Genomic DNA, 12,815 nt, shown 5'->3' on the forward strand with positions numbered 1-12,815 from the left:
CCGCGTTAGCTACAAGAAAAAAACAAATACTCTCTACAGAAAGGTAACATAATCCTAGGCCTCCAATTAATCAACGTATTTCTCACACGTTATGTTCAGCACTCAATGAAAAGTAACTAAGTCATCATTAATGAGGTAAGCTAACTTGACTGAAAACCAACTGGAAAAGTAGATGATTCCCACAGAAGATCCAGATAATGGAGTTACCAGACAAACTTGAAAAGTATTATGCTTATTCCACTTTGGAGAGTGGCGTCTGAGGTCTTAAATGCTAGCAAGCACCCATCTGAGATGCATCAATTGGTCTCAACTCACCTGGAGCAAGGAAAAATGAAGAACACCAAAGACACAAGGTAACTATGAGCCTAAGAGACAGAAAGGACCACATAAACCAAAGGCTACATCAGCCTGAGACCAGAAGATCTAGATGGTGCCCAGCCACAACTGATGACTGCCCTGAGAGGAAACACGACAGAGAACCACTGAGGGAGCAGGAGAGCAGTGGGATGCAGACACCAAATTCTCATAAAAAGACCAAACTTAATGGTCAGACTGGGACTACATGCACCCTGAAGGTCATGGTCCCCAGACCTTCTGTTAGCCCGAGACAGGAACCATTCCCGGGGCCAGGTCTTCGGACAAGGATTGAACTGGAATATGGGATGGAAAATGTTACTGGTGAAGAATAGGCTTCTTGGATCAAGTAGACACATGAGCCTGTATTGGCATCTCCTGTCTGGACGGGAGATGAGAGGGCGGAGGGGGCCCAGAAGCTGCCCGAATGGACATGAGAGAGACTGAAGGGAAGGAGTATGCTGTCTCATTGGGGGAAGAGCAATTAGGGCGTATAGTAAGATGTGTATAAATTTTTGCATGAGAGACTGACTTGATTTGTTAACTTTCACTTAAAGCACAATACAAAATAACTAAAAATTACACACATACATAATGCTTAATGTGTTGAAAGATAACAAAAGACACAATTCGGAATTTAGCCAGAGAACTACCCGTTACCATCAGGTCAACTCTGACTCATAGTGATCCTACAGGACACAGCAGTACTGCCCCATAGGGCTTCCAAGGCTGTAATCTTTACAAAAGGAGCCCCCAGTGGTACAATGGTTAAACTCTCAGCTGCTAACTGAAAGGTTCGCAGTCCAAACTCACCCAGCAGCTCTGCAGGAGAAAGACCTGGCAATCTACTCTCATAAAGATTACAGCCTAGGAAACTCTACGGGGCGGTTCTATTCTGTCACGCGGGGTCACTGTGAGTCTAAAGCAGCTCAACAGTACCCAACGACAACCACCTTTACGGAAGCAGACCGCCTCATCTTTCTCCCAGAGTGGCTGGTGCATCTGAACTGCCGACCTTTCAATTGGCAGCTGAACGCTTTACCTACTACACCACCAGGGCTCCTCGCCAGAGAACCAGAAGTTATTAAAAAAAAGAGCTAATTGGAAATTTTAGAACTGAAAAACACAATAATTAAAATTAAGACCCCAGTGAATGGTTTTTACAGCATATCAAAATTAGCTGTAGAATCAGTGGCATGCAAAACGGATCAGAAAAATATTCAGACAAAGAAATAAAAAAATACAAAAAAGAACACGGAGTAAGTTAAAAACACTTAACATACATGTAACTGATCTCCCAGAAAGAAAAGGACACTAGAATAGAAACATTTGAAAGGATAATAACCAAGAATTTCCAAAACTTACAAAAGACATCAAGCCAGATTTAAAAGCACTATGAAAACCGACCAGAAAACAAAGCAAGCTAAAAAAGGGATGACAAATTAACGAAGCAAGAGCAACAACAACCAATCTATGACATTAAGAAATGACCACTGATTTTTTGGACATGTGTGATAATAGTATTGCAATAATATTTAAAAGGGGGATATCAAAAACCAAAACCAAAACCATTGTCATTGAGTTGATTCCAACTCATGGTGACCCTATAGGACAAAACAGAACTGTCCCATAGGGTTTCCAAGGAGCGGCTGGTGGATTCGAACTGCTGACCTTTCTGGTTAGCAGCCGAACACCTAGCCACTGCACCATCAGGGCACCTAAAACGGGGGTTAATTCTCTTTTAAAGATACTCAAGGAGGCATTTATAGATAGAAAAACATAATACAGATAAACGTGAAGCTGGTTTGTAGTCACTATTCTGCCAATAGTAAGTGTATTTTGCACAGATTTTATTTCTCTCAACCTCACTTTCTTCATTTGTAAAATGAAGGTATTATACTAGAATATCCCAGATGATAGTAGACTGGCTAGTTGTTGATGGAATTAATTTGCTTTTTCTCCTGGGTACAAAGGCAAACTACATTTCCTGGCATCCCATGTAGTTAGTGCGGCCTTGTAATTGAGGTCTGGCCAATAAAATGTAAATATGTACAACTTCTAGGACAGACCCCTAAAAACCTCATTTGGGTGAGCCTCTCTCTCTTCTCCCATAAGCCAAATGGACGTCAAAATCTTGGGCAACTTTAGAACACCCAGCCTGAAGATGGCAGAACCTCTATAAACTTGGGTCCTGAAGTAGAATACACACCACCCCAATTTTATGTGCATGAAAAAACAACTTTTGTAGAACTAAGCCATTGGTATCTGGAGATTTTTCTCTTTCAACAGCTAGCATAACCTTAACCAATAATTACACAGGCCTAAAATGTTGTGGCTCTATAGACGCTACATTCTAAAATTATCCATTTCAGACATCCAGATTAGCTGTCAATGTCTTCAGAAGGGATTCTGAATCAAGCAGGAACACCACCACCCATCTTTCCTTAATCCCATGCTGTAATGTAACATGGTTATGTTGAAGAAGAAACATAAAATCCACCCACCCTATGGTAAAGAATATGCTATTACGTAACCCTTACAAAACTGGAAAAAGGTTTCCCCCGGGGAAATAGCAGATGTCAAAATCAGATAATATTTGAAAGCACCAGGTTTCGAAAAGCCTCATAAGAAAGCTCAAATAATGACAGAACAGGAATAGGAATTTATTTCCTAGCTTTAAACACAGATATCGATATTTACCATCTGAAAATGTTTTCCGCCTATTAGTCTCTGCCCAGGCAGGTACTCCTCCCATTGCATGCTGAAATCTAAGTAAAGATAGGAAAATACAATTGTGTGATACATTTAAAGAGTCTAGGTTAGATAACACTTGGAAGCATATACAGAAATCTCTTCTAAAGAAAGTATTGCCTATCAGAAAGGCTACGCGTACAGAACAGTCCCAGCCTGCCTATACTGGAAACTTTCATGAACTGTTGACCATCTAAAGTAGTCCTTCATATGTATTTATTAAATTATTTGTGTCTCATTACATGGCTCTCTTATTTGTTCTTATGAACTCATCCCAAATCTTGGGGAACAAATTAGGAAGTTTTTTCATGGTTATAAACCAATGTCATAGTACATAGAGGAATACATGACAGAACTGGTCTGAAAAAAAATTACCATGTTGCTAAGAATATACAAAACTTCATCTTTTCCAAATATAACACATGAACCCTAGGTCAACAGAAGAAATATGGACTGCCAATTAGGTATTAATTTTGTTAGGTGCGACAATGGTATTGTGGACATGAAGGAAAATACCCTTAATCTTAGACGATGTTCACTGAGGAATTTAGAGGGGAAATGTACCGTTGTCTGCATCTTACTCTCAAACAGACTGGGAAAACACACACACTCCAACTCCACATATATAAAGCAAACGTGGCAAAATATTAAAAATTAATTAATGTAGCTGGCAGGTATGTAAATTTTTTTTTAAAGTTTCACAGTATACAGTTGTAGAAAAAATGGTTCACGATAAAAAAATGAACAAGCAAATAAACAATATCATCATGTGGTTATATTGACACAAGTTTTTTTCCCAAATTTCCTTTCTGTTTGTTGTATTCTCCACCGCCCCCCCCCCCGCCAAAAAAACTGACATTTAGCCATTTCCTCCAACACCAATACTTTTACTGTGTCTAAAGAGAAATTCGACTACCCAAGTTGTTATAACCAAAGACTGTGCAAACCAAAATAAACTATTGGTTATAAACTCTGTGTGCCATCGAGACATTCCAACTCATAGCGACTATACATGACAGAGCAGAAGTCCCTCAAGGGGATTCCTGAGCTATAAATCTTTATGGAAGCAAATTGCCAGGTCTTTTCTCCCATGGAGTCACTAGAAGGTTTGAACTGCCAATCTCTCAGTTAGCAGCTGAGTGTTTAACCACTGTACCACCAGGGCACCTTTGGTTATAAATACCTCTTGGTAAATCACATTAAAAAGACACTTACTCTTCTTTAAGTCTCTTTTGAAGCTTGTCCTTTGAAAGTTTACTTTCACTAGCATTCTTCATCATATCTTTCCGGAACCGATTGTTCATCATGTCAACCCTGTAAGAGATCAAAACAGCATGCTTGTACAGAAAATCCCTGATGCAGCAGGAGAAAAGCAGGACGCAGACCTCAAATTCTAGTAAAATGACCAGACTTAATGGTCTGAGACTCGAGGGACCCCAGAGGTCAGGGCCCCCAGACTCTCTGGTAGGCCAAAACTAAAATCATTCCCTAAGTCAACTCTTCAGACAAAAATCAGACTGGTCTATAACACATAAAATGACACTGGTAAGGTGTGTGCTTCTTAGCTCAAGTAGACACATAAGACTATGTGAACAGCTGCTGTCTAGAGGCAAGATGAGAAGGCAGAGGGGGACAGAAGCTGGTTGAATGGACACGGAAAATAAAGGGTGGAAAGAAGGAGTGTGCTGTCACATTGTAGAGAGAGCAACCAGGGTCACATAACAATGTGTGTATAAAATTTTGTATGAGAAACTGACTTGAATTATAAACTTTCACTAAGAGCACAATTTTAAAAAAAGGGGAGAAAAAACAAGCTTTAAATGACTTTTACAGAGTCAACACAAATACCTGTTGCCTTTAGTATTTTGAGAGAACGTCTAATTGAACAATACATGTCAAGATTCGTAAGATGTGAAACATTTCATACACACATATGTGCGTCATTTTCCCCAAAACAAAGTCTCCAGTATTTTAAATCATCGAGTTTACCCTTGAGAGAGCTAATACTTCAAATTCATAACAGCTTATCTAGTCACAGCTTACACCATTCACTAAAATAAATCCTGGGTAAATCAAAGAATTAAACGTATAAAAGCCAAATTCAACATAGTATAAAGGGAAAAAGGCAAACGTTTGTCTTCTTCTAACAGATTTTACTGTTAAAAACAATGAAGAAAAAGATTCACAGATTTTATAATTTAAAACTATATATATTTTGTACTCTTAAAAAAATTACAAACAAAACTTAAAAGCCAACAGAAAGCTGGGAGAAAAATCTTCAATAAATCTAACGTATAAAGATTTGGAAGTCTCAGTACGTAAAGAGTTGATACATTAAAATCGTTAATAAACAGTCTCCCAGAGATGAGGAAAAACATAATTCTTACGAGAAAAAATACCAAGAACAAAAGCATTTTCTCAACACAGATAAAGTAAAGGTATTATTTCTCACCCATCAAACTAACCAAATCTGAAGAAAGATAAATCACTGATTCTGAGAAGACAGTGACGGACTCTTTTCAGTGAGAAGGTTAACTACCTCATGGTATACAGTCTAGCAGTATTCATCAAGAGCCTTAAAAATGTTTTTTCATCAAGTAATTGATCAAACATTCTGTACTTAAGGATTCCCACCTCAAAGAATCTTTAAGGAAATAATAAAGTAGGCAAAAATTTACGTGCAAAGATGTTTTTGTCAACATTAAAGAGCTATAAAAATTACAGTTAATTCATATAACTGACTACACTGTAACCATTGAAAACACTCATAAAAGTTTCTTTTAAAACAAGGGAAGAGATGCTTGATATGGGGAGAAATGCCTGCAATGTATCATCTAGTACAAAAAAAATCAAAAAATATACTGCAGTTTCTCAACTAATAAAACACATACTGTGCATGCTAGCTAATATTTTTCTGAGCCTTTCCTCAGTTTAGGCACTATGCTAAGGGTTCTACGTACGCTGTTTCATTTAATCCTAATAGCTTTCTGATATTGTTACTATTATTACCCCTGTTTTACAAACAGGGAAAGCTAAGTTCCAAACTTGCCCCAGGCCACATAGTTCGGATCTGGCCAAAGAAGGAGGCAAACTCAGGTCTGACCCAAACACTGTGCCCTCAACTACTCTGTACAGCATAGAAAAGAGAAGGAAAGAAGTATGCCAACATGTGGTTCTCTCTTGGTCGTGACTTTTTTTCTTATTCTTCCTGTATTTTTCAAATTGATACCTTAACTCCCATAACTATATTTTATTTGTATTTATAATGCCTATATTTTTCAGATCTTCACATGATTACGTATTCATAAAAAGAATTTAAAAACCTGCAAAATAACTTTTCCAGTGTCCAGACAAATTCTGGAAAAGACATGCAACTTACATTTCCTCATCTTCATCTTCTTCATCCACCCAAACTGGCTTCTTTTGAGGGAGAAATTTATCTTTTGCTTCATTCTCCACTTCTGAGTCACCAGAGTCCTCATGTACTTGAATCTAGAGAAAACAAAACGCTCTGAAGCACTGAGCTTTTCATATCCCATGACGGTAAAGACACACACCTTGTAGTTATATGGCTTGCAAAATGTTTTGTGTTTGCAGCCGTCTGATGAAGATAACGGAATGGAGTGTTACCACTACAAGTGCTAGAGGCAGAAGCAGAAAACGAGGAGGCCAGAAAATGGCACCACAGCCTGGACAGGGCGAGCGAGGCAAGATGAATAGTTAAGGAGAGAAAGTCAAGGCACTGAAAGGAACAGATCAAGACAAGAACAATGAAAGGTTATGTTGGCAGATGAAGAGCAGGAAAAATTCCAGTACCAAAATTACAGGACTAGAGAAAGACTAGCAGTAAAGACAAAATAACGTAATTAAATGTTACAATTAATCCCCATTTCATATTTTTAGAAATACCTCTTTTCCCTTTCTCTTAACCCTTTTCAGCCCTACCTCTTTAAGAAACTTTATACTACCAAACCTAAATCTAGATCACAGAACACCCCCTGAAACAAGCTTGAGCTTTCCCCAAATCGCACGATAATTTATGACTGGCCTATGATCCTTCAAAGCCCAACAAATCCCACCTCCTACGTGAAGTCTTAACTCCACGTAGACTGTTCTTTCTCCTCACTATAGAACTGACACACTGTTGAGCATTTTTCCAGCGTTAGTGCTCTACCTTCCAAGTAGATTTCAGCAGCTTCTCCCACAGCACCAAAGGGGGTTTTGAGCGTACTTAACACCTGCAGGATCAGCATTCATTTAACAAACGTCTACTGAGTAGTTTCTCAGGGAGGCTTTCCTTGGCCACTCTATAGAAAATTTCAGTGTCCTGCACAACACTTACCCCCTTCCTTGAATGCTTTATTTTTTTAATCTCTTTGGTCACCAACATACTTAAATTTTACCCATGTTTTTATCTCCTTTATCTCGTTTCTACCAATAGTACATAAGCTACAAGAAAACAAGGATTCTTGACAGTGTTAAACATTACTACGTCTCCTCCAGCACCTAGAACAATGGCTGAGCATAAAAGCCAAATACAGAATAAAAAGAATGACTTCTTTGAGCGTAAAAAATTAAAATCAATCACCCAGCCTGCCACTGCTAAAGAGTACCTAGACCCAACAGGATCACAAATACTTCCTGAATAAACGAATACACTGTACTTCTCAAAAGTTGGTGCGAGAAATAATCACCTAGAGAGGTTGCTAAAATAGATCCCCAGGAACGTGGCCACGAATTCTAGTTCCACAAACACAGTGGAACTCCGCAATCCATATTAACAAGCTCGGCAGGCGACTCAGGGAGGTGACCCACCCAGTTGGATAAAACACTGAGTTTTGGCAGAGTTAAGCAGAGCCGCGAAAGATGCTCCCGACCACGACATTCGTGTCCAGCGCCTTCCACCGGGGCGGAGAAAGGCGCGGTCTCCGCCCTCCCGGGACTTTCAGTTCGGAGCCAGGCAGGACTCGAGGTCCGCACGGAGGCGCCCCTCGGCGCCCGCCTTCTCGGCGCCCTCCCACCTGAACGCTCCCGCCGCCGCAGGTCGCCCAGGCTCCGCCCCCGGAGCCTCACCGCCCTCCGCGCGCCCCGCCCGAGCGCGCCCAGCCCGCGCGCCGCGGCCTCCCTCACCCGCGGGCCCCGAAGACGCCGCAGCAGCGTGTCCTCGTCGTCCTCGACGTCGCCGAAGACCAGCTCCTCTAGGCACCGCTCCACGGCCGGTTTGTCGTCCTCCAACGCCAGACGGTTCTGCTGCCGGAGCCGCCTCTCCTCCTCCACAGCGACTGCTATTGTAGCGGTCGCCGCGCTCGGCCGGGCCGGTGGTTTCCGCTGGAATGAAGGGGCAGCCTTTGGGGCCGGTCCGTCCGGCCTCGCTGCGGTTCTCCGGTTCGGCTTCCTTGGAGTCTTCCGGTCTGGCTTCCCTCTGGTACGCCGGTCCGGTTTCATTCGGTTCCTTCGCTCCGGCGGCATCGTTGGGTTTCAGAAGAAACGCAGGCGCTCACGTGGAACCTCACTACGCATGCGCCGGGACGCCTTGCTTTCCTTTGCCACAGAGGCCCGGGGGAGGCCGAAAGGAGCCTGCGCAGCCTCTTAGCACGTGACCCAACACTACCTCCCTACGTAACGCCCACTCCCCTCGTGTGCCCCTCCCCCTGTGGGAGTTCCTCCGGGAGGGCCAATCTTCCGGGTGTAGGGGGAAGCGGCGTGACAGGAGTGGAAAATTTTTCCAACACAACGTTGCAGCTGCAGCACCTTGAAAGGAGTACTAGAAAGCCAGAGTATGAACTGGGATGACTGAATGAAACTTTTACTCTTGCTCTTGACTTGAAGCACCTGGCTTAACCAAAGCTCCGATTTCTTTTTCCACCCCTTCGTCTTGGTACGGCCCTTAGCGTACGGCGCCTGCAGAGGGTCCCACGCTGGAAGAGAGAAAGGAGGGTATGTAGGGAAGTGGGCCAATCGGGGCGCGGGTCACGGCGCAGGCGCGCTGCGGAGGGAGGGCTATGCTAATGTTGTTGATATCCTGGGGCCACCCGAGTTAAAGGGGGGAAATCCGGGGGCTGCCGCAGCTGCCACCGGTCTGGGCCCAGCTGGGGGCCCCTGTGGTCACTGCAGTCCCGGGTAGAGGCGCCTGCCCCCAGCGCGGGGAGGGGGCGCCGCGGGCCTGGGGAGCACGGACAACCCCTACCCATGAGGCCCTGATGGAAAACACAAAGGATCTGGTGAGAGCCGAGCGCGGCGGCCGCTTTGTGTGCAAGGTGGGGGGGACGCCTGCAGCTCTCTGACCTCAGCTCCCAGGCCTGTTTCTCCATCCCACGCCCCCTCAACCCCCGGAGTTCCCCCTCCCCCTACTGGCCGTTAAACGATTCAAGGGCTCCCCTCCCCCCCTTCTCCTCCGCCCGGCCTCGCTGGGATTCTCTCTACCCCCTCCACTCTTTGGGAGGAAATTTGGAGAAAGTTTTTCTCTTTTTCCCCCTTTCCCCCTGTTCTGACGTGGGGGGTTGGCGGGATGGGGGACTTTTCCCTTTCTTAGCTGCCCGAGGTGGGAGAGTGGAGCCCTCATTCCCCTCGGAGGAGGCACAGTTTTAGTCCCCTGAGGGGGGAGGCGCCTATCTGCTTTGGGGTCAGTGCCGCGAGGCCTTTCGCACGTGGAGGTGGAAATATTGAAAGGGGGCGGGGTGGGCACGTGTGGGAGGGAGAGGTGGGAGTGGTGTTTGGGAAACAGCCGCCTAGGCCCTCGGCTCGAAGGGCTTTAAGTCGGTGGGCTTCTGTGACCATTGAATTCTGTTTTGTGAAATGAGAATCCTAACGTTTCAGAGTCGGAAGAGACGTTAGAGGTCACCCCAAGCAGCCGTCCCCTCTGCAGCCTCTCTGACAAGTGGTAGGTAGTCTGACCTCTGCTTAAACCCTGGGAACACCGAGCGGTCGCAACTGCCCAGGAAAGCCCGTTTCGTTTTCCAGTAGTTCTTGTTTGTGTTGCTTGCCCTTATTAGACCCTTCAGTCTCATTCAGTGTCCTTGTTAAGTTGCTCCTTTTTTTACTTCTCAAATTTTTTCTCACATCCTCCTCACCCACCCACCGCTCATTGGCCTATATATTTTGTGTGCCAGGAAAGAACAGCAGGGAAGTAGGGGAAGGAAGGTTTGAGAGATAAGTGAGGGCCAGCCAAAAACTTCGCTGGGTCACTTTCAGGTGTCCTGGCTTACATGTCTGAAGATGATTGCTGTTTTTCTACAAAAAGCTAGAGAATTGGGCCTTTTGGGGATTTCACAGCTGTTTTCTCTGGCTAGTGCATCTTTTTAAAGTTAGAAATTTCAGCATTATCTCCGTAGTTCTCCTGTCTCAAAGCACATTTGTGTGTTGCCTAAATCCTTTTCCCTAAGGAAGCCTAAAATCGCCTATGGGGGGTAGTGGGTAGTGCTGAAGTTGTTACAAGCATCTCTTGGTAGAGGGATGTTAAGAAGTGCGCCTTCTCTACCCCGACCCTTAACCTATGTGTTTCTTGCAAGCTGGCCTTCCTTCCAAGGCCCCTTCCTCTGTAGTTCATTCTTTTTTTTTTTTTTTCTTAGACTGCCCTGTTTTTCATGAGATCTGGAATTGATGCAGCACTTTAATATTTGTTTAGCGTTTGCAATATTTTAAACATTCCATACAGTAGTATGACCATACGGTAGTATGACTGGTATTTATCACTTGATAGTTGCGGTAATTCGGTTTCCCGGTAGTTTGATTTAAGCTGTTGTCACTTGCAATTTTCTAATGTTTACTTTCACTTGATGAGCTATGCTGCCTCCAAAAGTAGTTTTATTGGCAAAAGGATCTTGGGGCAAATGTTTTCTCTTCCTAATATGGTAAAGTGGGAGTTAGGGCATAACAGATGTAGTATAGAAGTAACGTAGCAAGTCTAAAACCTAGAGAATAAATTTTTGCTTCAGTTTAAGCTCTCCTGTCCCTGTTTAAAATGTGAGAGCACAGATATTTTCCCACCCCCCTTTCGTGACTTAAAAGAGACTGTTGCTTCTCTCTTGTGTGCTTAGACTGTGTTTTTGTTCTTGCTTACCTCAATACCAAAGAGTGTTTAGAAAGAAAATAGCTTTTTTTTTTTGCACAACCTCCTTTCTCTGAATAACAAGTCACTTGTATTTGTACAGAACCCCATACTCAAGGCTTTTGGGCACCTCCCAAAATATGAGGAAAATTTTTGAGTAAGTGTTCTTAAGTATTATGTTAGACTGTTTCCTTTAACTGCCCAGTGTTTTATTTTATGGACACTTTGAAATACAATTTTTTCTCTAAATATAATTATTAGGATTTAACATGGAATTGAATACTGGATAGTGGGGGGGGGACTGTATGGTTGGGTCTTTAAAGTTTTAATTACTATGGAGTTGCACATTGTTTTCCTTTAGACATGAACTGTCATGACTTAAGTTGTCTGACTTTGGAGATATTTGCATTCTGAACATACTAGACAGGAACAACTGGTTTTATTTTTAAAGACGACGCTGGTAAAATTCTGTCATGACTGAGTATATATTGGCCTGATTAGTTTTTGAACCTTCCTAGAGGTTTAGGTGCTTTTAGTTCCTTAGATACATTGGAAATTAAAACAAAACTATTTTATATTGTTTAAAAACATTGTAAGGATCAAGAAAAGAAAAACTTTCAGAAATAAAAATGTTGTTAATGTTATAATACTGAACCACTGAAACACTAAAAGCCAAGAGTGTTCAATGGCCTGAATGACCACATTTGTAGGCAAGTTACTATTCTTGGGGTTGCTCTTTGTTTCTCAATTTAAAATGTTTGCTAGTACTATAAAACTTAATCTTTTCACTTATAATTTCAAGTCAGGCCAGTCAGTATATATCATTGGTTTCAGGGTTTCACATCTAAAAGGGAGATGAAACATCAGCCCAGTAGAAGAGGAAGGACGTAAAATAAATACAACAAGCTATGTCTAACACCAGGGCATTCTTAGCTGTCTAAGACTACTGTGATTTTATATAAAGAGTGCAGATTGGCTTTAAAAATCTAATCATAATTCTTGAATAAGCTGTTTGCGAGAATTTTTTTCTTCACAAATTTGGACTTTCTCTTACTTTGTGGGAAGGGAAAGGGAGAGAAGGAAACTTATTTAAATAAACCCTGAATTTGAGGTGGGACATGACAAGTAAGAGGGACACTGGCAGACTGGGGGAGAGTTGCAGTTCTGCTGCAGACTAGCTCCATGGCACTTGTTAGACAAGATCCTGTACCTCAGTTTCCTTATGTTCACAGTCGAAGGGTTGGTCTAGAATCGGCATTGCCCAATAGAACTTTCTGTACCGATGGTGCTGTCCAGCATGGTACTAGCCACCTGTGGTTGTTGGACAATTAAAACGTAGCTAGTACTGTTTAGAATAGCAAAAACGTGGAAGCAACCAAGGTGCCCATCAACGGATGAATGGATAAATTATGGTATATTCATACAATGGAATACTACACATCAATAAAGAACAGTAAGGAATCTGAAACATTTCATAACATGGAGGAACCTGGAAGGTATTATGCTGAGTGAAATTAGTCAGTTGCAAAAAGATAAATATTGTATAAGACCACTATTTTAAAAACTCGAGAAATAAGAAGAAAACATTCTTTTGTGGTTACGAGAGAGGGGAGGAAGGGAGGGTGGGAGAGGGGTATTCACTAATTAGATAGTACATAAGAAC

General features: G+C 42.6%; 2 protein-coding genes across 10 annotated transcripts in view; one reads left to right on the forward strand and one right to left on the reverse strand.

The window, feature by feature from the left end:
* UTP18 (UTP18 small subunit processome component) overlaps positions 1-8,574 on the reverse strand; it is a 41,624-nt gene extending 33,050 nt beyond the window's left edge. Inside the window, exons 1-4 of the mRNA XM_049860731.1 lie at positions 8,236-8,574; positions 6,485-6,597; positions 4,321-4,419; positions 3,055-3,122 (exon numbers count right to left, since the gene is read on the reverse strand). Of these exons, the coding sequence (XP_049716688.1) occupies positions 3,055-3,122; positions 4,321-4,419; positions 6,485-6,597; positions 8,236-8,574 (619 nt within the window). The remainder of the gene's footprint in view (positions 1-3,054; positions 3,123-4,320; positions 4,420-6,484; positions 6,598-8,235) is intronic.
* A 37-nt stretch (positions 8,575-8,611) lies between these two features.
* Positions 8,612-12,815, forward strand: part of MBTD1 (mbt domain containing 1) — a 76,163-nt gene continuing 71,959 nt past the window's right edge. For 3 of the 9 annotated variants that reach the window (XM_049860716.1, XM_049860717.1, XM_049860719.1), the window contains exon 1: positions 9,058-9,326. In XM_049860716.1, coding sequence (XP_049716673.1) covers positions 9,306-9,326 — 21 coding nt within the window. In that variant the 5' untranslated portion in view covers positions 9,058-9,305. The other 6 variants (XM_049860723.1, XM_049860721.1, XM_049860722.1 and 3 more) reach the window with 6 other exon arrangements.

This window comes from Elephas maximus, chromosome 19, assembly GCF_024166365.1.
Source record: "Elephas maximus indicus isolate mEleMax1 chromosome 19, mEleMax1 primary haplotype, whole genome shotgun sequence".
Taxonomy (NCBI): domain Eukaryota; kingdom Metazoa; phylum Chordata; class Mammalia; order Proboscidea; family Elephantidae; genus Elephas; species Elephas maximus.